General features: G+C 46.2%; 1 protein-coding gene across 2 annotated transcripts in view; it reads left to right on the top strand.

Annotated features, from left to right (window-relative positions):
* Window positions 1–24,223, top strand: part of FOXN3 (forkhead box N3) — a gene marked incomplete at both ends in the record, with an annotated part of 111,920 nt that overhangs the window by 14,935 nt on the left and 72,762 nt on the right. For both annotated transcript variants that reach the window (XM_079537630.1, XM_079537629.1), the window contains one exon: window positions 8,901–9,037. In XM_079537630.1, the coding sequence (XP_079393756.1) occupies window positions 8,901–9,037 (137 nt within the window). The remainder of the gene's footprint in view (window positions 1–8,900; window positions 9,038–24,223) is intronic.

Here is a 24,223-nt window from a genome sequence, read left to right as displayed (position 1 = left end):
GGCAGTGAGCGGGGCCTGGCACTGGTGTGTGCCTGCGCAGTGCCTGGGCTGCACGGGGCTGCAGCCACCTGGCCTGGTGCACAGGCCCACCTCAGAGCACTGCTGCCAGGCCGCATCTCCAGCTGTCCATCACTGTGCCTCGATTTTCCCCTCAATTCATCCCGTGAACCAAATGAAGCACTAAACAAGGAAAATCCCCCACATTAAATGGTTACAGGGGAAAATGGTGCCAATCCATTAGCTTTTGTCAAGTCTTCCTTATTTCTATGTTTATTTGTGGCTGCTAATGGAGTTAGTCCCACCCACTCCCTCCCACCGGTTTCTGAGCTGTTAACCCTTTCCCCTGGAAGTTCTCTCCCTTGCTCATTTCATCATTAATGTGCTGGCAGACAACGCCTGACCCACCGACCTCCAGCACTGATCTAAGTGTTGGATAATTTTTTGAGTATCTGTTGTGTGAAGGGTTGTTATAAAATCATTCTGGGTTTTCAGATGCTTTGTAACCATCTATTTGAAGGAGAAGGTGCTGTGTATTTTCCCTGGCTGTGTGAGGCAGCCCGCGAACACTGTGAGGCACATTGGCTGTCTGGTACTGGGGTGCTCAATCCGTGGCCCTGACACACTGCCTGCATGGCCATTACAGGGCTGCTGCTCTGGAGTCTTGGGATTCTCTTTTTCTTCTGCCATTGACTTTACAGGTGACCTTGAGCACTTCTTTTGTACTCTTTTGTTTCTGTGTGTCCTCAGTTTTTCAACAGAGTGGGGCTAATTGCACATTCTGTATGTACCCAGGAATTCTGTGGGCTGACCCAGCAGTAGCAGTGCTGCTTGCTTCCTTGTCTCCTCAGGCTCGCTGTGATGGCCACCAACAGCCCTGTCTCTATGCTACCTGCTTTCTAACCCTGTGCCCCTGGACCCGCTGGACCCCGCGCCCTGTTCCTGCTGGGCAGTGCTGCTGCCTTTCCTTGTCCCCTGGCCTGGTTGGCCTTGGGCAGGCCTGGGGCTGCCAGCCATTGCAGTGGAACAGCATGCGTCCACTTTAGCTATGAGCAAGGCTTTGTTTAAGGGCAGTATTTTGAGACTTTTGCAGGATTTCCATTTGGCTATGAAGTAGTTTTACAGGGTTGTTTGCGTACTGAACGAGGAGGTGCCTAACAGGCTAAGTATGGTCACGGAGAGCGGTGATACCACATGCCATCTCCTAAGACTGTCAGAGGAGTCTCTTTGTTATGAGAGCATGGGACACTGCTGTGGTGATATCCTATGGCCTGCAGGCAGTGGTCATGGTGGGGGGCCAGCTCATGTTGCTGGCGGGAGTACAAGGCTTGCATGTCACAGGCAGTAGGGGGGTTGGGGAGGAGCGATGGCTGTACTGTGCACATGGTGTCATCTGGCAGAGTAATCATGGTGGGAACAGCAGCCCTGCACAGAAGATCATGGGATCTGCAGCCCCGACTCTGGGGACATGCCTTGGGTTGGTGATTTTCAGGGCAGTCAGTCTTGCTGGGTGCCTATGCTACACACTGGAAGACATTTCTGACTTCTCTATTCTTTAATTTGTATAAATCTAAACCTAAACCTGTGCTGAGGTGTAACCTGCAGCCCCTCTGCTCTGCCTGTGGCTCTGTTTTGGGGGCACCCTCTGGAGTCAGGCTGGGGCTGCCCCCAAAGCAGTACCACTGGGAGGAGTGGGGCCTTGGCACAGCTGGGCTCTGGTCTGTGGGGGTCTGTGTGTGTGAAGAGAGAGAAAACTTCAGGTATCTTAGGCTGGTGAGACTTGAACTCCTCCACTGGAGGGATGCTGGCTTTCTGTATGGCTGTGCGTTTAGACAGTGCTTGCTAATGTTGCAGGAACCTGCTGTGTGGTCTTGCCTGTGGAACAGGAGAACTGTGGACCTCATCTCTCCTTTTCTCTAGTCGTTACTTTACAGCACTGTTCTGGCCTCTGTTCCTGGTTTAATCACTTGCTTGGCTGCTCCTTGTTTAGGGGAGGTGGGGAATTTATTTTGTTTAGGCAAGGTAGCTCTTCTCACTATAACCCTACTTTCCATTTAGGAGAAGATCTTGTCTTGTGAGATCTTCCTCACCTAGCTCCCCAGTCTGCCTACGGTGAACGGGGGAGGACTCTGGGGACCGAGATGCTTATGGCCCCACACCACCTGGGCAGCACCAGACCAATGTCCCAGTGGCAGGAGAAGGATCTAGCAACTGATATATTGATGTCTGGGAGAGTTCATTGAGCAAATGAGTTTAAAATGGCAAGAGAAGAGCATGAAAGCAGAGACCTGAACTTCTGCAATTTGAGCTAATGGATATTTTTACCTGGGGCAAAATAAGACTTGAAAGGCCCCAGTCTTTTGTTCTCTTGAGAATAGTGGTGATTTCTTGATGCAGCTGGTTTACTTGGGGTGGAACAGCACGCTCCAGCAGTCCTTCCCTTCACACCACTTGTTTCACATATCAAATGAGCATGTATTTATGGCCACGTAACTGTTTTAACTAGTCAGAGCTCTTTCTCAGCTTTGTGCCTGATCTGCACTGTGGTTGAGGGCTTAGTGGAAAGGTGTTGAAAACACGCAGAAGTGGGTGTGAGGGTTTTGTCATGTTGCATGCAAATAGGGCTTTATTTTCTCTGTATTGTGTCAAACTGCCACATAACAGTGCCAAACTTTCCTCTGAAGGGCAGGGGACATTTCTGAAGCTCACAGGTTCAGGGGATTTTGTGTGAGGGTTTATGAAAATTAAATGCTTACTGCGCAGTTGTTACTGTCATTAAAATTGCCGTTAAGGTCTGTAGTGCAGCTCTCTAAAACTGGCTGTATAGAATTTCACAAGTCTGTGCTAGAAATGTTTGCAATGAAGAAAATCTACCCTTAGACTGCATGAATATCTGCAATTTTTATGTGATATTACAGAGGATCTAAGGAATGTGTTTTATAATAATAGCAATCATTGGCAGTGGCTTTGTTTTTCTTTCTTTAAGAACTCCTGAGCAGTTGTATTTCTCTCTCTCTCTTTTTTTTTTTTTTTAAACTAGCTGATTCTAAGATGATTCTATTGTTCTGTTCGTGTCTTTCTGTGAATTACTTCATTTGTTTAACAATGAGGTAAATAGAGAACCCACCATTTTCATCTGCAGGGTGCAGAGCTATTGAAGAGCATAAACGTTTAGTGTTGTCTGTGAGAGTTCATAAAAACTGTTCACAACCAGAGAACCAATGCAGGTGAGCAGAGCAAACGATATCTGGTCTGTCCTTACTGTCAAATCGCAATGAGTAAAGCATAACCAACAGAGTTTTAAACAGAGCAGCAGACCAGCTTCACTGTTTTCTCCCAATGCTGGCATTAGCTTGTTGCCCCTGCCTGGAGTAAAAGAAGCAGCTTCAATCTGGAGTGAGTCCCACATCAGCAGCGCAGAGCAGGGTGTTGCAGTGCTGGCAGCATGGCCCAGGGCTTCCCGCAGGTGGGAGCACGGAGCTGCCAGACTGCTCTCTGAGTGCTGAGGAGCTCCTGCCCTGGAAGCCCCGTGGCTGTGGTGCTGATACAAAGCAGCTATGATCACAGTGGGCTTCAGTCCTCTGACTGGGTTCAAGTTTGTATCATCAGCTGCTTGTTCCCCATTGTGCCTTCAACTTTGTTTGCACAACTTCAAGAGCAGTGTTGTGTGATACGGTCCTAAACGTTGAGAAATGGTTCCCTCTCTTCCCTTAGGCACTGAAATCTCTTTCTAAAAACACAGTTATTTGTTCATATATCCCAGATGGTCCTGCCTGTAGCTACTCAAGTGGTTGCTTTACATTGTGTGGTGGCATCGCCTGTATTTCCATCATCCAGTTCTTTTATTGAAGCTTTCCTTTTGAAAACTGTCTCACTAAAGTTTGATCTTGTAGCAACACTCCTGTGTTTGGGTGGCACACGTGGACACCTGTGGGAGAGCTGTATGGCATTCCTGTGGGTAAACATGTTGGCAAATCTGAGTGAAGATTTGCTTCAAGTTCTCTACTGTGAGAGGCACAGTGAGCATGGGATAAATATTTATCCAGAATAAGAACCTCTGATACACAGTAATCTCTCTGCTATTACTTGCAGAGAGGTCATTTGCTGTAACAATAGTAGGTTTCATCCATGCTGAGAGCAAACTTATATATCAGCAATGGGGATGAGTGACACCAAATGGTTCCTTATCTTTGCAAGAAAGTGTCATTAGTGTTATTCAGAGGTCCTGTGTTAATGACTGCACTGGCTTACACTGACCTAGCCAGGGACTGATGTGCCACCATCCTATGATTTCAAGACGCGATGACTTGGGACTGCAGATGCTAATTGGAAATGTCCTTTTTCAACTAATAGGAAGTTTCTAATTTTCTACTCACTTTTATAGTTCCTAAAGTGCCACAGTAATCAGGACAGAATAGTTAGAAATGATAGTGTATATGTGCACCACCCGATTTGGGTAATGGTGGCATTCCTAGTTTATTCCATTGATAAGTTTGGTTTTGGAGAGTTTAGTCCTAAGATTCATCCCCTACTATTTTGGCAGTTCATCTTAGGGGGCAGTTGCTGGATTCTTTTCCTTGGACCAACAAGCTCACTGACTGAAAGCCAACTGCCCAGCCTGTCCCAGCTCCCTCTCCATGCCTGCTCTCTGCCTGCCTGGCGAACCATTCCCAGCTGGTTTGTGCCGAGCCAGAGCCCTGCTTTTCCTCTCGGTGCTGTGCCAAGAGGAACATTGCTGTGTCACCGTGGCTTGTCCTGCAGAAGGGTACAGTCCCCATGGATCTTCCTTGAGGAGAGGGACTGGGCACCAGGCAGAGACCTGCTGTGGGATGTGAGCAGCCCCGTGCTGCTGCTCCCCTCTGTCAGCACAGTGCCCCACTGGACCCAGGCAGCCAAGCAGTGGCACAGCTGTGTCTGTCCAACTCCGAACTTGCATGTTTTGTGGCTTCTAAATCTGCTCTCTTTCCCAAGCTTCATTTGGGATGGACTGTCTGGCATTAAAAAGAACCACCGTGGAAACAAGCTGCATTCCTAACAAATTTCAAGTCAGTGCTAAAACAACCAGGGAATGAAATTCCTTAAATAAGCATTTGCCAGAATTCTTATATAGACAGGGTCTGTATTTTTCCCAGCCGTTGATCCTGGAAAGAGACTTTTTTTTAATGGAGCTTTGGGCAGATGGTAAGTACTGCATAGGGCTAGGCTGTTGGCGGTGTGAGGTATATGGAAGCAAAATCTTCATAATGAAGAGTTTTAATAGCAGATAATGCTGTTAACTCTAATGATTGACAGAGCTAACAACCAGCTTTTTTTTTTTTTTATATTATTTTAAAGTTCCAAACAGATTTTTCTACTAACAGGACCAAATTTTTTTGTTGTTTGGATCCTACCAGGTTGTGTAAATAGGATTTTAAAACTTGTATGCAGTCCATTTTGAGGGGGAAAGAAATTGGGCACTGAATGTCTCACACCTATTCTTGATAATGCACCTGTTTTGATGGCTGGAGGGAAATCACCTTTGGGTATTTGAGCTGTCAGAAAGAACAGTACCTAAATACAGTTTGTATGTGTAAACAGAAAAAGGAATAACAATATCTTCGCAATAATTGTAAACATAATCAGGAAGCTTCTTGTAGAAAATATTGCAGTGGTCAAGAGGCATCTGGATGACGTGCTGCGTGATGTGGTTTAGTGCTAGTGGTGGCAATGGTGATGAGGAGACAGTTGGACTAGATGATCTTATAGGTCGTTTCCAACCTTGTGATTCTATGATTCTATGATTCTGTCAAGCCCTAAGTATTCATGGGGTAACTTCCATGTGTTGGTTTCTCTCTCTGATAGTCATACCTTTGGAATGGCTTGCCTGTGGTTACAACCTGCTCTTGGATAAGGTGAGGAAACTCCTGGTAGCACTGTCCTTGTTTGTAACAACATGAACCACGGATACAGGAGCAGCCACAGCTGAACAGGAGGTGCCAGGGGCTGAGTGCTGTGCCCAGGATCGGAGGCAGAGCCAGACGGGCTGCAGCACTCCAGTGCTGAGGTTGCTGGGCTGGGATTCATTCCTTGCTCACTTGTTGCCTGGGAGACAAATACTATCCAGGGATTTTTTTCCTTTCTTGCTTGTTTTTGATTGGAGACACTATTGACTTTTGGCTTGGAGGAGGTAGTGAAGCAGCACGCCAAGTGTCATAAGATGGAAATTAATCACTAACGGATTGGTCTGAGTTGCAGTGATTTCCTTTCCTGTGACTGCTCTGTGTATGGAAGACTAATGACACATCTTCAAACAGCTAACAGAGCTGTTCACACCTCGGACTATCAGGAAGGAGTCTTAACCAGGGGACACTTCAGTTTTCTTTGTGTTTCTGTCTGTTGTGTGATGGTGGAAGAGCAAAGGTAAATATCTTAAAAAAGGAACTTTGCATGGCTGGGGAGCTTTGTTTTAAATTGTGTTTATTGTTGCTCCTAAATTATAAATCAGCTCAGCTGCAGTGAAAATAGGACAAAATATATTAGCAAAAAAATGTAGCACTGCCTTCTCAGTGCTTCTTCTAACAAGAATACCTTCCCAATCTCTTGTGTGAGAGTTTCTGTTTTCCAGTGAGGTTATTTTTGGCTTTCACAAGAATATCTGCAAGCCAAACAAATGCAGCATGGCAGCAGTGCCTGGTTTGAAATCAGCCTTTAGCAGTGACCTCACCCTGTAAACTCCTCAATTCGTGCTCGCTCCTGGGGGGCTGAGGGGGATCACGGCCAGGTAGATGACTTGGATGAAAGGAAAGAACACAGAGGCTTGGAAACAGCATGTTGTGTTCCAGCAAGTACAAGTACACAGGGTGGTGTTTAAGTGTAGCATTTTTAAAGCTTGTCCCATGCTGTAAAGAGTAAGGAATCCAGCAAAGGTTTACTCCTGAAGAAAATGTTCCTAGCTTTGCGTGTTGCTTGCTTAAAAGGAAAATTTGTGGTGTTCTTGCTCTGCCTCTTGGATGGAGTGTGGAAGTGGAATTTGAGAGATTTGGATTCTATTTTTGAGTCTGTCCTTTGCCTAAAAGGTCACTTCCTAGGCTTACCATGCCAAGACTGGCTTATTGTCCCTCATTCAAAAGCTAAACATCACAGGCTCTTGACTACACACTGGTGCGAGGCACGGTGCACACAGCTCCCCATGACACTGTGGTGGGTGTTCAGTCACCTGCACAGTGCCTGGCCCAAGCAGCAGCCCCAAGGCCTGCTCCTCCTGGAGCCTCCAGGCCCTGCAGGCCCAGCCTCTCCCTGCACTGTCCCTCTTGGGCCACTTGGAGCCTTCTGGCCAACTGCTGCCAGCCCAGAGGCTGGCCAGCCGGCAGCTGCTCTCCCAGTTCCCTGCAGAGCCTGGTTCCTTGCCCCCTGCAGGTGGGTTTGGCTTTGAATGAAGGCCATGACTCGGGCAGTGCTGTGGGCTTGTGAGGTGCTCCCACATAGCAATCCAGTGAGGCTCAGGAAGCTTCTTTCTTATTTTTCTCGTTTTGTTTGCGGGGTGGCTTCTGTGCAGATGTGCAGCCTGTCAGCTTGGAAGGAGCTGTGCAAGCACTAAGTGTATCCCACTGTGTGCCCTGAAGCCCCCATAAAGCAGGGCAGCATTTAGGGGCTGTAGGGCTCTTTCTCCAGAGGAAACGGGTGTTGGGTTTGTGCCCTCCTTCTGGCTTTAGAAACAGTCTTCTTCATTCAGTCTCATCCGTGGTGTGTGTGTGTGTGTGCTGGCTGTTGGACATGGGAACACCAGAATCATAGAATGGCCTGGGTTGAAAAGGACCTCAAAGACCATCTAGTTTCAACCCCCTTGCTGTAGGCAGGGTTGCCAGCCAATAGACCAGGCTGCCCAGAGCCACATCCAGCCTGGATATTCAGGAGCTGGAGCTCAGCAAAGAGTGCCCTGGGCTGGGGCGCACACGGGGATGGAGTACAGCCTCTCCACTGGCTCCAAAGCATGCCAGCGTTTGCCAGAAACACATCCTTAATGGCCTGAGAGCTTCATGAGGAGCTCTGTCCATATTGAGAACTGCTGCTGGTGTGACGTGTTCTTCAACAGGGCTGCTCTGATCTGCCTGTGCGCTCTCAGTGCAGCCTAGCAAGAGGTGTACTTCTGTGCATTTGAACAGCCCTGGGTGTCTGTCCCAACCTCCGCTGGGCCGAGGGCTGCAGTGGTGCTGAGTGGCAGCGTGGCCTTCCTGCTGCAGGCTGCCAGCTCCATGTGTTCCCTTGCGTCCGGGAAGGGCTGTGGCAGTCACTGCTGCTGGAACCACTAACTGATTTCACAACACCCCAACATGGTTTAAGATCTGGTTTTACAGTTTTGTTTTGTTTGGGGTTCTAGGGGTGTTTTTTCTTTCCTTAGGGGAGAAAAGATGATTAATTTCTTGTAGTACAATGGCACCAATGTCATGTGGCTGAAGGATTAAATCCTTTTATTTTTAAAACAGTTGCTAGGGTGTTTAAACCACTCCTTTTCAGCCCTGTTTTTCGTTAGCATAGCAGCACAAAAGGAAAATAAAATCACTTTGAAAAAAGAATCAGCTTCTCTTCAAAGTTTCCATCTACCAGTAATCGTAGCTTTGTGTTGTTCCAGTATAGGGTGACGGGGAAATTGCCAGATGCCATTAAATCATATTAACTAATAAGGGGTGGTGGGGAAGCAGCCAAACGTGCGTTCTTGTTTTTTTTTTTTCCCCCACGGAAGTGTGATTTAAACCATAGTCACAGTATTTATTAATGGAGCGATATCTCTGGCGGGCAAACTGTGTTCACCGCTGTCAGACCAGGAACCCAACCCACTGCTATCCTGACAGCTACTGCTAAATGAATGAGGCTGTGCCATTAGATCAAATATTTGATTTTTTTTTTTAATTCTTTTTTCTTTGCAGAGTATTGGAAAGGGGTCCTTGTGGTGTATAGACCCAGAATATAGACAAAATCTTATTCAGGCTTTGAAAAAGACACCCTATCACCCATACTCGCATGTGTTCAATACACCTCCCACATCTCCTCAGGCATATCAAAGGTAAGACCTAGATGATTTTACAACTCTATTTTCCTGCAGCTGCCTGCGGCGCGGGGCAGGCACGCGGTGGCGCCGGGCAGTCCCGGGGATGCCACGACCCCACGGGGTGCGGGGGGACCGCTTCGTCCCAGCCCGGGGCCGCGCGTGGGGCGGTGGGCGCCGGTCGTACCGGGCGGCGGTGCCGGCTCGGGGCACGGTGCCCCTATCGGGCCGGAGCGGGGCCCGGCACCCCGCCGGGGCCGAGCAGCGGCCGCGACGGCTCCCGCGGGGCTCCTCCGAGCCCCTCCCGGCGCCGCGCTGGGGCCGCGGCTTGCCGGAGCGGGGCTGCCGCCTTCCCTCGCGCCTATTGGCGCGCCGGCTGCCACGGCAACTCTGCGTTTCCACGGCAACGCGTAGCCCGGCAGGTGCGGCGGCGGCGCGGCCGCGCGTTGCCTGGCGAGGGGACGGCCCCGGGCTGCTCCGCGGTTGCCACGGAGACGGTAATCCTGCCTAGCAACCGCGCGGCCGGAAGTTCGGGGGGCCCGCGGCCGGCGCGGCGCTCCGCCCGGCTCGGAATTATGTGTGTTATTTTTTTCTCCTGTTCTGACATGAGCTCCCGGCTGGGGCGAGCAGCCGCAGCGTGGGCACGATGCTTCGCAGCTGCTTTGGGAAACGTTTTCCACGCGACCGCCATCCCAAGCGGCTTTCACTGCTGCTTTCCCGCACACCCCCCACGATCTTGATCTCAGCTGAATAACGTGAATGATGGCGTTATGCCTGTAACCGTGGGGATGGACACGGTCTGTTTCCAGAGCCTGCCTTCGTCGGTTGCATTGCACTTCAGGAGTATTTCAGTGGTGCCTGTTTGGATCTGTTCAGAGGCTCCTGCATCAAGTAACAGTGCAAGGCCAGGCAGTGCACAGTGTGGGGATGCCGATCCCTTCTAACCCTCCAGTGGAACGTCCCCAGAAACACACACAGCTGGAAGCAGGGGATCTCAGTGCTTGCTGGGGAGCTGCTCTATATGGAAGATCGTGGGGTCTCGCTCTTGTTTTTGGTTGAAAATCATTGAGCAGTTCCACTGTCAAATACAGTTTAATCCTCCTGTGGCCCTCTGAAATACCCATTGAATCACCTACCAGTGACTGTGGAGCATCAGCACAAGGCTGATGCTGGCTTTCAGTAGCTGTTGAATTGTTTTCATTATTGGCAGCTACATGGCAAAGTCATTTTTTGGTATATATTTCTGATATGTTTGCAAGAAGCTGGATGTTCCCCATGTGTTTAGGAAAAACAGTAATCCCATATGCGTGTGATTGCTTTCTCATGTGTAGAAAAACTTCAGTAATGGATAGAAAAATGTAAATCCGCTCTGCCATCGTCATATCTCCAGAGCAATACATTGTCATAGTAACAAATTCCAGGGGAAATTCTTCTGATAGCAGAGATGATAGGTTTGGAGAAATCCTTGGGTGGCAGAGCTTTGTCACTATCCATCAGTTTTACGTAGCTGAAGGCCACGGTAACAGAAACTGTGTTTGAGATATGAATGAAAAATATCTGGAACAGGAGGATTCACCAGTATTGGAGCGCCTCTAGGAGCTGGATTAATCGGGGGGAATTACAAGGTTTATGAGGATCGGTTGCTGCGATCCCACGGAGGCAAACCAACCTATTGCTTGTCTTTATCAGATGTTTTGGAAGAGTAAGGATACACAGATTAATCACATGTTCAGTTTAGTATCTGCATAAGCAGCTTAGGGTGAATTGAGCATGGAGTGGAGGAATGTATTGTAAAAATATCCCAAGCAAGATGGTCACCAAATGCACAAGCACTCCTGTTCTGTTCTGAGAGTTAATTCCAGCAGATAATTTAGCTTTACAGCTCCTGTAGAACACCCTGCATAAACACAGCAGAGAAGACCTTTTATGAAGGAGTTTTATAGTGTGGATCCACACATTTAGGTGGCTGACTCAGTATTGTACTGGTGTCATTAAGATTAGATATCTTACTCAAACCAGGAAGTTTGCATTACAGTGGGAGCCATGGAGAGAAGGCTGAAGTTACAGGGAAGAAAAACAAACTTGCAGTGTTTGTACACAAGAAGGAACTACAGGCTGCTGTTATCTGGTTGGCTTCTGCTTCTTGGAGGGTGAAGAAAGTTATCAGTAAGCTCTAAGAGGAAGTGTATAGTAATGCAAATTATTTCTTTGTGATTGGATTGGATGTGTGTAAAAATCAAAAATCATGCTGTTAAAAGAATTTTTTTTCTAATTCTTCTGATTGAAGCATATTTCGTGTCATGTATGAGGAATTTCAAGGATGAGCTAACACTCTGATACACACTGTGATAAAGGAAAAACTCTCTGCTGGGTGTGGAAAAATAGGTGCCTTAGTCCAAGGGCTATGATGTGTTTCTTTTTAAATATTTACAGTTGTGTTGGCAATAGCAACCTTGAAATGTATTTATAGACACAAGCTTTGTTAAGTAACTATGCAAGACAGCGCCTGGATTTTTTATCTGCATGTTTTACCTTTGGTTTTCTGTCTCTTATTTGACTGTATGTGTGATTTTTCTCTTTTGGTGGTACTCAAAGATCTTGAAATAGACTTTTCTCTGAGTATGTTGCAGCAGGAGAATTCTCAAATTATTTTCAGCAGCAGAAGGAGAAATATTATCAGGAAATGTGAAATAGCAGAAATTATTAGTTTCACATATGCATGATATTTTTGCAGATTTTGATGACTTCTGGGAACGTTGGTTAGATCACTTTATAGACTGTATGATGTGTAGAGCGTTTTTCTCTCCTTGTCATTTTTCCAGTCTGTTTCGCTAATTGCTGTTTGCTAAACCAGTGGTGAGCATTGGCACACTGGGCTAAGCTGCCGTCTAACTGGTGAAATTGCAAACGGGTCTGAGATGAGAACCATGGTGCATTTTCTCTTCTGCATTGCCCAGCCTACCTGTTGAGAACCAGCATCTGGTCCTGGTGTGTGCCTGTCCCACAGCAGCTGCTTGGCTAGCGTGGCTACTGTGCAGTGTGTGAGCAGGCTGCTGGGTTCCCAACCCCTTCGGGGGCACGGAGATTGATGAGGAGTGGGCAGAGCCCCCTCTGCCGCAACTGCCTTCTGTGCAAAGTCACTTTTCAGAACGTGTGCTGAAAATGGTGCTGCCGCTAGATCTGATCCCTTTCCTTTCTTGGAAGTGCTGATGCAGGAGTAAGTTTATGGCTTATAGAGGGCTTGGAGGTGTGCTAGTGATCAAACATCTCACGAAACTTCAACAGTTGGGTGTTTGAAAACTGGGGAGTGGCTTGGGGTTAGTGTCTCTTATCACTGTTGCCTTCTGCAGGTGGCTTTCCTAGAAATGTTTCCTGCATAAATGCTCATCACCTCTCCGGTGCCTTGCTCTCTGGCATCTGATAAGGGTGTTTTTATTCTCTGCCCCATATTAGTACCACTTCAGTCAGAGACCTGTGCCAACAGAGGTGTTCTCTGAATAACAGCTTCCAAAGAAGCCCGCTGCCAAGCAGCACAGCTGTGTGCTCAGCAGCTTGCCGGAGCCATTCGTGGAGGGTGTGGGGCTGCTGCAGGGCCTCCCACCGCCTCTGTGTCAGAAACTGCGCCTCTCCACACACAGGCGTTTGTGAAACACCACTACTTCTTCAGGCTACTGTAAAATTAATGTTGTGTGCTGTGGGTTTCTTGTATTTAGGCTAAGATAACCGCACTCCGTGTGCATGTGTCTTGCTGGGCTGAATGAGCAGCAGCTGTGGCACGTTGAGCCATGGCCGCACACATTTGCCATGCGGCACTGGGTGCTCTGCATTTGGGCAGCTGGTGTGGGAGAGGGGCTTTGACATTGTGAGCCCCCGTTTGACTTCTGAAATGTGTTAAAAAGGTGCAAGAACTGGTCAAACTTTGATGTCAAGTTTCTGTTACTTTTATCTCTGTAAGCTGGTTCTGCTCAGTTGTTCTGCCCAGGGAGAAGGTTCTCAACGCTTCCACCTCAGGCTCAGGCCCAACCAACACTACAGCCAGTGGGGCTGGAGCTGAGGCTGCTGGTGGGTATTACTAGCTCTTTGGTGATTTGTCATCTTGCCATGAAAATTGTTTCCCCACACTCCGCAGACTGCTGTTGTAGATCATCTGCTTAGAAATGTACCTCGGAACGACTCCTTGCAGTTTTTGCAGGTTTTGGCTTTACTGCTCCTTCCCTGAAACTGTCATAGGTTTCAGCCTTTACCATTGTTTATTGAAACTAAGCTTGCATCAAAGGCAACGCATTGTAGGATATCATTCAGGACAGCATATAAGCACTCTTTTTTTCTGTATGCTTTATGTTTTGAGATGAGAAATGCTCTTTTCTGGCTATTTGGGGAAGATGATGAAATAAACTTGTCCTGTTCATTGAGTGCTTTGAAATGCTGAAAGAGTCTCCCTGCTAGAAGGGATCTGGGGAATAAATTAATTGGTAGTCCTTTGCGGTCTGGAGGCACAGCTTTAATTCTCTGTTACCGGTTTTACTTTTGGTAGGAAATGAAGCTGACCATAGCACAGTCTAATATTTCTGTGTATGCCACAGCCTCTTATCATGATCGATCCTGTTATTTCACTTCCTGAACAGAGTCTGAAAGAGTTTTCTTCTTTGGTGCGGTGTCAAGGCAGAGCCTTTGGGGAATTTTGTTTTGCTGTATCTGTAGTTTAGAGATCACAAAAAATACAAATTCCAAGCTTTGCCCTCTGACACAGTAATATGTCTTGATTTGAAGATCCATCTGTGTTTTGAGACTATGCTGCTTGATGTCTGTTTTCTGGCAAATTAAAGAACATTGGTTCTGCTTGATGCCAGACAGGAATAACAAAGAAAAAAGAACTTTTGCTTGAGTGAATGCCTGTAATGTGCTCAGTGCATAAATATTTCAGGATTTGCCAGTCCAGGACTTGTTTTCTAACGTATTTAATCAGCTCTCCATCCAGTAGACTATTGTGATATGTATCCCATTGGCTGTCATTTTGTAAAACAAACAAGACCTGCAAACAAGACTCTTCCCTTTTTTAAAAGGATTTATCTCGTGCCATACAACATAAAGGGGGCTGAGGGCAGGGAGATAAGCTGTGGAAGATGGCAGAAGATCATGGACAGAAGCAGAAGAATAGAACATTGAGTGCATCCTCTTTGACACAAAAGTTTCATGCGTTCTTTCTGCAGCACCTTTGTGCTCAGCTGGTAGAAATACAAATAATCCTCTCATCGTATCTTCCTCTCAAAATGGTTTAATGCTTCTGAGCCCTCTCAGCTGAGATGTTTTCAATTCTTTCTCACCCAGGCAAACCTCTTGTTTCCCTTTTGCTGCATATTTTCAGATTTGGATCTTGAGGTCTTTGTTTTGGCTGTGTTTGAAGGCCTTTGGTAAAGAAGCAAAGGGATGCAAAGCAGCATCCCCAACCTGTCAGTCATCTCTAGTAGATGCTGCACAAACACCAGCTCCTTGGATTAAATTGTTGTAATTCATAGCCCCAATCTGCCTGGTTACTTGGCTTTTTAGGCTCTTTGGTTTTTTTCCCCTCCTCTGTGCCTTTTGTAGATAAATATAGCCTTACTCTAGAGATAGCTTGGAATGGTACTATAGATATTTCCATTTCAGTTCATGGGAAAAGGAAAGTCTAGGGGTATGTTTTGTTTAGCTGTTTGTAGATCCCTCTAGCTCTGGGCACTTGATGAACAGTGGTTACAGTAGCCTTGTTGGTAGAGCTGTGAATTGGTGACCGCAGAAACCTGGAAGTACGTGGGAGCTGTACTGCTGAGATGGCTTTCTCTGTGCCCTGTCCCTCTGTGTGCTGTTGCAATGCTTGAGGACCCTGCTGTGATGTGGGCTGTGTGGTTCTGCAAAAAGCAAAGGGTGAATGGTACCCCTCTCTCTTGTCACTTTGTTGCATTCAGTTCATCTCTTTGCCTTCATCCCCTTCGTGGCCATTGTGCCACTCTTACAATTTCAGCAGTTGCATGAATGGGGAAGCTTGTGTAATGAGATTCAGTAACAGTTCACAGAATTGTTAATAGCTGAAAATTAGGACTTGGGAGCAAGTGTCTGTGTGATGAACAGCACGAGCATCATGTTTGATAGTCATACATTGTTACAGCAGTAGGAATTATTTGACTTCTGCATATGAAAACAGAAACAACAGGGTCCTGTTTTACTGTTGCTCATGGTGTGACTGTGGACAGCTATGGCACTGTGGAGTCCAGGTGACCATCTGGCCTTGGGTCACCCATTGAAAGTATGAAACAGAACAAGGTGGTGGACCCTCAGCCTGGCTCTGGGGCCAGCTGGCAGCAGGTAGGAGATATGGAGCTTCTGGAAGGGCTGGTGGCCTTAAGACCTTGCAGACTGGCTGCTCTTTGTCCTGAACAAAATCCTGTTTGGTCTCCTTGTTTGCCAGTCACAGGAGCACCTATGTGCAGAGCTGGCTTGTAACTGTAGTGTTCTGAGTTGTTTTGTATGTATTTTTAAAGGAAATGTGCAGTTGCATTTCATGCCCATGTCAGGCATCCACATAATCCTTGCCTGTTTACCCGAGCCAATATATTTGAAAGTACCAATCAGCCTTTCTGCAAATAATTTATTAAAATGCATCCTAAAGACTTGGAGCTCTTCCAGTATCTTGTTGCAGTACCTATGGCCCTAAATCTTAAAATGGCAGGCATTTCCCTTGAAAGCTGTTTCTTTAGTAAATATTTATTTTCAGATAGGAAGCTCAGAACAAGTTTCAGGGGGTGAGTCTTCTTGAATCTTTATTAGCTGAGAGACCTTTTCAGGGATACATATGGTGTCTCAGCATGTGAATAGTGTACATACATACAGCCTGTGTAAATATTTTGGAGAGGAATGTTTGTTTGTTTGTTTGTTGGAAGAAGGTAAGTTTAGGGATAATTTTGTTTACCAATGTTTGAATGCTCTAATAAAGGTGGTTTTTTTCCTCCCTCTTTCTAAGTTATGGATTGACTTCTGTTGTACACTGGGGGGGGGGGTGGTGATCAGTGACCACGTTTCTCCTGGCTCTGGGGACTGTTCATCACCACAATACCTGAATTTCTCTGTATCCAGTTTTGCATGTCTGAACCCGTCCTCAGATTGTTGGATCTTTCTGTGTAAAAGTGGACCCTATTACTCCTGCTTTGTTGGGACTGTTTTTTGTTGGAGTAAAATTATTTTTTGTTCGAGTTGCTTCATTTAATAGGAACTTCATGGCTCAGAGACATAAAAATGAAGAGAGCTTAAACTACATTAAAATGTCTTGTTTTGAAGTTTTGAAACATGAGGCATAGAGCCTGTTTTCATACTGAGCCTTCTTTACACTTTTGTTTTTTGAATTTTGACTTGGAAAAACCAAAAGTTTCATTAGAATCAAGTCTGCTTATCGAAACCCTCTTTTTTTGGAGACGTGGGGTAATTATTGTGGGGAAATTTCCATCCTCAGCAAAGCCCTGTGTGGCTGAAAAGAGAGAAACTGCCTTCCCATGTCCACGCGAGGGAGAGGCACTGCTTTTTCCTTCTCTGATGTGCTTTATGCTGTGGTGGCCTGGTAAAGTGTTTTTTCCCCTTTCCCTTTGTGAGCTAAGATGGGCTTGTTTTGCTCTTTTTCAGTAAAGGTGTGATGAATCTCTGAAGGTGACAGCTTGGCTATCTATACCTCATTGCTTCACAGATATTTGAACTTAATTTGGGGAGCCTTGTAGTTGTTTACAGAAAATCTGTCAAGCGATTTTGGTGCATTTAAACGTAAACAGGAATTAAGAGGTTATTTTAGGTACATTTTGAAAAACCCTACTGCTGGGTTTCCTAACATTTTGGATAGCTCTGAAGGCAGCGTGCCTGTGTGCGGGACTATGTGTGGTTGCTGAGTGCATTTGTTCTGTTTCTAAATCCTAAAGCTGCTTTGTAACATACAGAATCTGCATGATGTTCTCTATTTTGATGTGAGTTAAAGGAGGAGGGGGGTTGAGCAATAGACCTCCAAAAGATGGACTTTTATTCAACAGCCACGTCCAGAGCAAACACAGATGCAGCCTGGATGAGCCCATGGGGCTCCATGGGGTGTTTGGGTCTGAATCCACCATGCTGAAATTTCACGCCAGCCTGGGCTGCAGTAACAAGCACAGGTGCACCTTGCTGTGCCCTTCTTAGGCTTTCTGGGAAACTTTCATTATTCCTGGAAGCTCCTGCCCGAGCCAGATGTGGGTTTCATGCAGCTTGGAGGTTTTGATGTTACTATCCTTTTGATAAGGTTCCACATTTTGAGTCTGAGACTTTTGTTTTTTTTCCTATGACCACATATAGCAATAAAGGCACAGACCTCTGGGGTTTGAGCACGCAGGCATGTATGCATATTGAGAGTGCTTTATGTCAAAAGGTGTCGTGGCTGCCAGGAAAGCTACTCCCTTTTTGCACTTACAAACAGAATGTGTTATTTTCCTGAAGGTAACCAATTTCCATTACAACAGTGTAAGTACTCAGAGAGCAGTGAGCAGCACGCAGACGGTCTGTGCAGGCAGTACGATGTCCGGCGCACACAGCCGAGCGGCTCACTGTGTTGGCAGGCTGCTTATGGCTGCCAGAGGATGGCCACACTGGAGGCTGCGGGGCTGCCCAGGATGTGTGTAGGTCTGCTTTGCAAAGCGCAGAATTCAGAGCTCTGGGTTTCAAGATCTTTTTTTCCTTTTTAAGAGCGAAGGAGTAAGGAGATCGGGCAGCTCAAATACCAGCATGGATCAGAGCCTTGTAACCCATCTTCCCTTTCTTTTCCCTCTGACTCATTTTGCTTTGTTGGCAATCTCCTCCTGTTAATTGCCAGAACTTGCTCTGTAGGCTTGTGTTGTGCTTCAGTTATGTACTGTAATTTTTCATTGCTCTGCTCTTAAGGCATCCGGGATTGCGCAGCCAGTGGGTCTTGCTAATACAAATGTAAATGCATTTCTTTCTTGGCTTGCTGCGGCATGCGTGCAGTTGTTAAATTTTCTTTTTATTAGCTTGTATGACATATTTTTGGTATTAGAGTCAGTACTACATGGACTTCATTTGTGAAAGAGGAATAGCTGCAGTTTATTAGAGTTCTCCTTTTGAAGGTAGCAGCCAATGTCCAGCTCCCTACAGCTGGGGCTGATCTTTGCATTTGTTTACAGCCCGTTTCCCCTTGCTGCTGCTGTCAGGGTTTGTGCTGCTGATTTTGACTTCCCTGATGGCTTTCTGTTGTCTTCTTGGGTTCTATAAATTTTGCGGAGCTGTATACCTCTCACTACTTTTTTTCTGTAGCTGTTTTTATCATGACTTTATTGTATAGCCTTCTAAAAGAAATCCTGTTTGAACAGTAATTGCCAGCTACTTGGAAAGCTTCCTAAGATTTGTTTGAAAAGCTACAATGATCAGAGCAGACTCCTTTGGCATTTGAATTCCAGGGTCTAGAATTTTATATCACTCTAGATTTTAATCTCTGTTTGTTCGTGTTTCTTAAGCTGGAGTATGTGAAATTTGCAGACACTTAATTGCGTAGCAGTGCAGATACTGAAGATGGAGCATTGGGAATTTGTGCCAGGTGGTTGGTTGTACAGGGTGCAGTTCCCCATGTGAAGGGAGAGATCTAGACTTAGCAAATTGAGGTTGATTTGGGTTTCGTTTATTTTTATGCTTTATTGGCATTAGCAGGTATAGAAAAATATGTAACAAAATAAAAAAAAAAATTAAAAATTGGGTTACTTTTAATGATGTAACTTTCCTGAAAAGAGATTTTTTTTTCCAGCCAGCTGTCTGATCTATGGCAGAATTCATAGCAGCTCCCCAAGTACTTAAGATTTCTATTAATTGGAGTTCATTCTCTGTATGAAAAATGGTTCTTTGGTTAGCTGTTTTGCATATGAAAGATGAAGACAACCATTTTTTCTCATGAGATTAAAAAAATAAATAAGACAATTAATTAAAATGAAATCATTTTCTAGACTTAAGGGAATTAATAACAAACAAAACTTCTGGAACAGTCAGCTTTTATTTTCCTACTTGCGAGTACAGCATAATATAAAAGGAAGACTTTATACAAACATGTTTATTCCATGATAGTTGAGGAGCCATAATCAGCAGTATTCCTCAAGCAGCGTAGATCTTTCTTTCGCTGCTTTCTTTTGCTGCTTTTCACTTCAGAGGTAGAAATAGCATTGCTGAGATTTAGGGAGAAAGAAACTGGAAATTTCTGCTGTAAATGCTAGAAGTGGTCTCTGCTTTAAGAAGAAATGGCAGTAAGTTGTATGGATAACTGGAGCAAGAGGTTTAGGAGCTCACTCTGCGTTGAATGGTACTGACCAAAAAAAAAAAAAAAAAGCTAATTTTTGCTTCTAATTTGTGCTCTCAGAGAGCACTGCTGACAGGCAGGATCTGGCTAACCAAAGACAACAGAAGCATGCTTATGCTCTGTCCATAGCACGCTGGTGGAGCATGCAGCGATGCTCAGGCTGGTTCCAGGGAGCTGCTCCTTCTGATTGCTCAGCAGAATGTTATGTTTTGGTTTTGGTTTTTTGATCCTTCTGTCTGTGTTTGCTTTTCGTCCTTTGCAAAGTCTTTATAAGTGCCCTTGCATGGTACCGAGCTGTCCCTTCAGTTATGCTGATGCTTGTAGAGCCATGGTGTGCACTGGATCCTGGTTGTTTATCTTTGAAAGGATTGGGGCTTTGGAGGAGGAATATGAGCTTTCTTAAAACAATCCTGCGTGTGTTACTGAACTGTCATCTTCCTGAGACTGGTTAGATGGCCCAGTGCTGTGATAGGAAAACTATGGCTTATTTTACTCCCAGATGTTTCTGTACAGAAGAGCATGGAAGCACCATTTAGGTGCATTTTGGCAGGTAAGTGCTCTAAAGCTGCTGTAAGGGTTTCCTGACTTGCAGACCCATGTTCTCAAGTCACTTCCATGCTATAGAAAAGTTTTTCAGTGCCGAGTAAAGCTGCAGATGGGAAGGGAGAAGCCCTGCCACAACTTGGTGATTGCCTAGCCCTTGTGAGCCTGGTGGGGTAGACTGATGTGCACAGCACGGTTTAGTAACTGCATCTTTGTACTCAAGTGCATGTCAGTAGGGTATTCCTAATCTAATTATTCTCTAACTTAATTCTTTGCTAATCCTGGGCTGGGCTGGGAGTTGGAAGTGCACCGAAATGAGCAAGCACATCCTAGGAGTCTCCAGGGCTGGGGAGAAGGGGCTGTGGGCATGGGCTGGTGCTGGCTGCTTGCTCACCTCCAGCAGGACAGAGAAGAACAATCATTTTGGTGAAACAAACAAGTAATTGGAATCCCTCTGCGAAGGCAGGAGCTCAGCTTTCATGGGGATGTCTCCCTGGCTCTGCCGTGTTGATGTTGTGAATGGATTTAGACACTCGGGTGGAAAACTCACCACTGTGAGGAGGAAACAAACAAACTGGCTCTGGCCTGTCTTGGTCACTGACCAGGCGCAAATAATGAACTTATTAGCTGCATTAATCTCTTAAAGGAAATTATTTGAAATCCATCTGGCAAGGTGCTGAGAAGCAGACTCAATAAAATCTCAGAAAATGGGCCATGGGAAGGAGTTTTCTGTTGGCAAAAGGCAGAATTGGATGACCTGAGGAGAGCGTTTCGCCTCCAATTTCTGACACAGAGGCAAATGGGAGTGAGCGACAGATCTTGTGCTCAGAGGCTGCAGATGGCATTTTCCAGAGATGGGAAATTCAAATGCTCCTGTTCCAGCTGATTATGGGTCACTGTTGCCTCAGCAAGGAGCTGTGCCAGGGATTTTTTTTTGGTTGGATATTCTGACGTTCATAGGGTAGGAGTGTACACAAAGCTGAGCCTCCTTATTCCACAATCTTATGTTGAAAGCCACTAAGATGCTCGCTGATGTCGAGCTATGGGCAAATGAAGAATCACTGGCAACTTCAGCATTCTGCTCAAGCCTGCTGTCCATTTCTGTGATTGGAAATAAGTCGCATGATCTTTTCTTGTGGTTGTTGCATACCCACACTGTCTGCACAAACAGCTTGTGCTTTCTTCCCCAGTGACAACCAGGCTGTACACCTTTTTGCACAGAAGCCTCTGGGGCTGTCTTGTTGCACCAGTGGGTTCCCTACATCCAGTGAGACCTTGGGTTGTCGTGCCAGCTACTGCAGGACTCGGCTGCATGCACATGGTGCATCTTTCAGGAGTGTGTCAGTTGTGTCTTATACTTTGCTAAGGCGTTCCTTGTACCATACCTGATTGTAGGTGCCCGAGGGCATGAATTAGTGAATGGGGTTGGGGATGTAGCCTGGCAATTGCATTCTTACTTCAGAGCACTGCTTGGGGGTGTGATGCAGGCAATCTAGGTTCCTCGGGTGGCTTTCCTCACTGCCCTTCAGCTTCAAGGCAGGACACAGCACCACATAATATCTCAGTGTCATAACTCGATGCACACACTCTGTGATGTAATTCTGCCAGCTTGAAGAACTTTAGAAGCCTTTGGATTATTTTTCCTGAATCAAAGCTTAATGCTAGCCTTAGGTTTGCTGGAAATGGATATCCACTGGAGATAGCTTTTCTTGTTTGTTTTTAATGCCCTCGCAGGACTGGGGTTTCCAATTACAGAAAGTGCACAGGTAGCGCTTGGTGAGAGGAGTCTTTGTTTCCTTCCAGCACTACCTACAAATGCAGTCATTAGCTGGAAAGTAGTAGGCTTGCTTAAAGCTCCTCTTTTCTTACCATTTTTCAGGGATTCATATTCTCAAATATTTCTTAAACAAAGGCTGTCTTACCGCCATCCTGACCGAATGTTGCTTGCAGCATTGCTGCAGTGCTGGAGGTGCCCATGGCCAGCCCCAAAAACCAGCATGCCCAGCCTGCAGATGGCCAGCCAGCCCCAGACAGCAGCGTGCCCAGCTTACAGATCGCCAGCAAGCTCCTGGAGCTTCTGAAACAGTGCCCGAGTGCTCCTTTGGCTCTGCAGAGCCTCGCAGCGCTTGCTGTGCTATTTAAAGATGCGATGCTTCCTGCTAATTACGAACAGTTACTTTGCAGGAGAACAGGCTCACTACAGGGGCGCTGAGCCCTGGCCCACCATCCTTTTCAGCACCTGAACAATATGGGAGGGAGGGAAGAAGACATGGCAAGAGGAACTGGAGCGCTGGCACCAATTAGTGCTGAGATTACTGAAAGAGGATTGTGATTTCAAGGCCGAAAAGAGTAGGGAGTGGGTAAAAGGATTTGAAATGAGATTATGGGACCTAAGAGTGCCTTTCTTTTGTTGGGGAAGTAATTCAACAGTTTTGCTCAAGCCAGTGAGACAATCCCGTTTAGTGGCTGAAGTAGAAGATCTGTGTCCTGTTGGTTTTTAAGGTTCTTTAACTAAGTTGATTTCCAGTCGCATTTGTTAGCTCTTCCTGCAAAATCAAAGTGTTTTTAATAAACAAACAGAACCAGAGGAAAGCTCCTGGCTCATCAGAAGGCCTGTTGTTTCTCAGGAAGCTTATTTGTATTCTTTAGAAGGAGAGCCAAGGAAGGGAAGCTGATTGAACTCCTTTCTTTCCTTTTTCTGCTGGTTACCATGAGGCAGGCACCAGCCCCCTGCCACCCCCTAGTGCAGAGCTGAGCCCCAGGGCCACTTGCTGTCTCGTGCAGAGCTGCAGCTCAGGCAGCTTCCCTGCTCCCGTCAGCCCCTTTCTCTAGAAGGAAAGCAAGCTTGGAGCTGTGCTGTCTTACTGAAAGCACCCACTGTCCACACAAGTTTCTAGGGCTGAAGGCTGGAGCTTGCCTGGATAGAGCTGGCTCTCTCTCCCTTCCCTCTCTATCTCGAAAGAGAATTTTAAAAAGGGGTTTTCAGAGGAGAGTTGCAGACATGATGGGTTTCATTTGAATTTTTTTCTGTGTAGTGACTGTAAGACTGTGTGAAGTGGTGAATCTTCCTTCTCAAGATGGAAGGCGTTTATCTTGGGCTGGCTTATACTCATTGTCCAGAGGTCATGTTTTTTTTCTGTTAGCAGTCTTCTTTTTCCTTTTCAGTGAAGCTTCTCGGAATGAAAAACCCAGGTAAGCAGGCTTGAAAGTGCTGCTTTCAGTTTAGTGTGCCCACTAGTCTGGGGAGTGTCTCAGAATGAAGTAGTGAATGCTGCCTTGCTCCTGGGTCCCTGTACTGCTGCTTTTCACACTAGTCCTTGCTCAGTGTGCTTTCACAGGCAGATTCTCAAAGCTGCCAGCTCACGTGGCACTGAGGTCAGCAAGCATCATCTTGCCACTTGGGCACGGCTGGACTGCATGTGCAGCATAGTGCTTGCATAAATCTCCCTTTCATTTGTGGGGAATATTTTTCTCCATGCATAAGAACCAAAACAGGAATTTCTGCATACTGTTTATGGAGGTGAGTTGTTTTCTTGGACTTCTTTGTATACAGGCATTTTAATTCTCATCCAAAGCACTAGTTAAATGCTATATTTTGTCCATTTCAGGCTTTGTTCTGCTGTGCTGTTCTCATACAATCTAGTGAATGTGGCCTGGTGCTTTCTATGCTCACAGCCTATTCCAGGCACCCTCCAATGAAAGAGTCCAAGGGGTGAGCCCACTGCTGGAGTTCCCACACAAAAAGCGAGAATGGGGATTTGGGAAGAAACACAAGCTCTCCTGCTGTTGATGGGATTTGTTTGATTGGCTTAATAAGGCTTTAGATGTAAAGTGGTCGCGTGCTGAGGTGCTAAAGGCTCTACACATTAGCCATAAACTTTCTGAAATTGAGACATTAATAAAACCCAAAAGGTATTCAAGAGAGGAGAGACTCAGGCAGAGGTTAGCAATGACAAGAGAGTGGTAGGTCCTCTTACAATGAGTAGGAAAGCAAAAGGATGAAGGGTCCACTGAGATGACAACAATTTCTGCTCACACCCTGCATCACTTCGTGTTTCTTTGTGACGTAAAATCAAGGCTCAGGGATTTCCCAAAAGGATCTGATGCCTCAGTGTGCTGCAGCTGAACCGAGAGCCGCAGCGCTGCTGGCTGCATCTCATGGTAGACAGCTGGAAGGTCAGGACTGCACAGGGACAGACTTGCTGCTTCCCGGTCCATGCATGTTTGCTTACAGCTGTTTCTGTGTTGGCTGGAAGATTCAGCTATGTATGATTGAGTAGAAGAGACTTGATTATGAATGAAGTCACTAGCATGAGAATTAG

This window comes from Tetrao urogallus (genome assembly GCF_951394365.1).
Source record: "Tetrao urogallus genome assembly, chromosome: 6".
In the NCBI taxonomy this organism is placed as follows: Eukaryota; Metazoa; Chordata; class Aves; order Galliformes; family Phasianidae; genus Tetrao; species Tetrao urogallus.
Note: the sequence above shows the minus strand (reverse complement) of the source record. Positions and strands in the feature narration are given on the sequence as shown.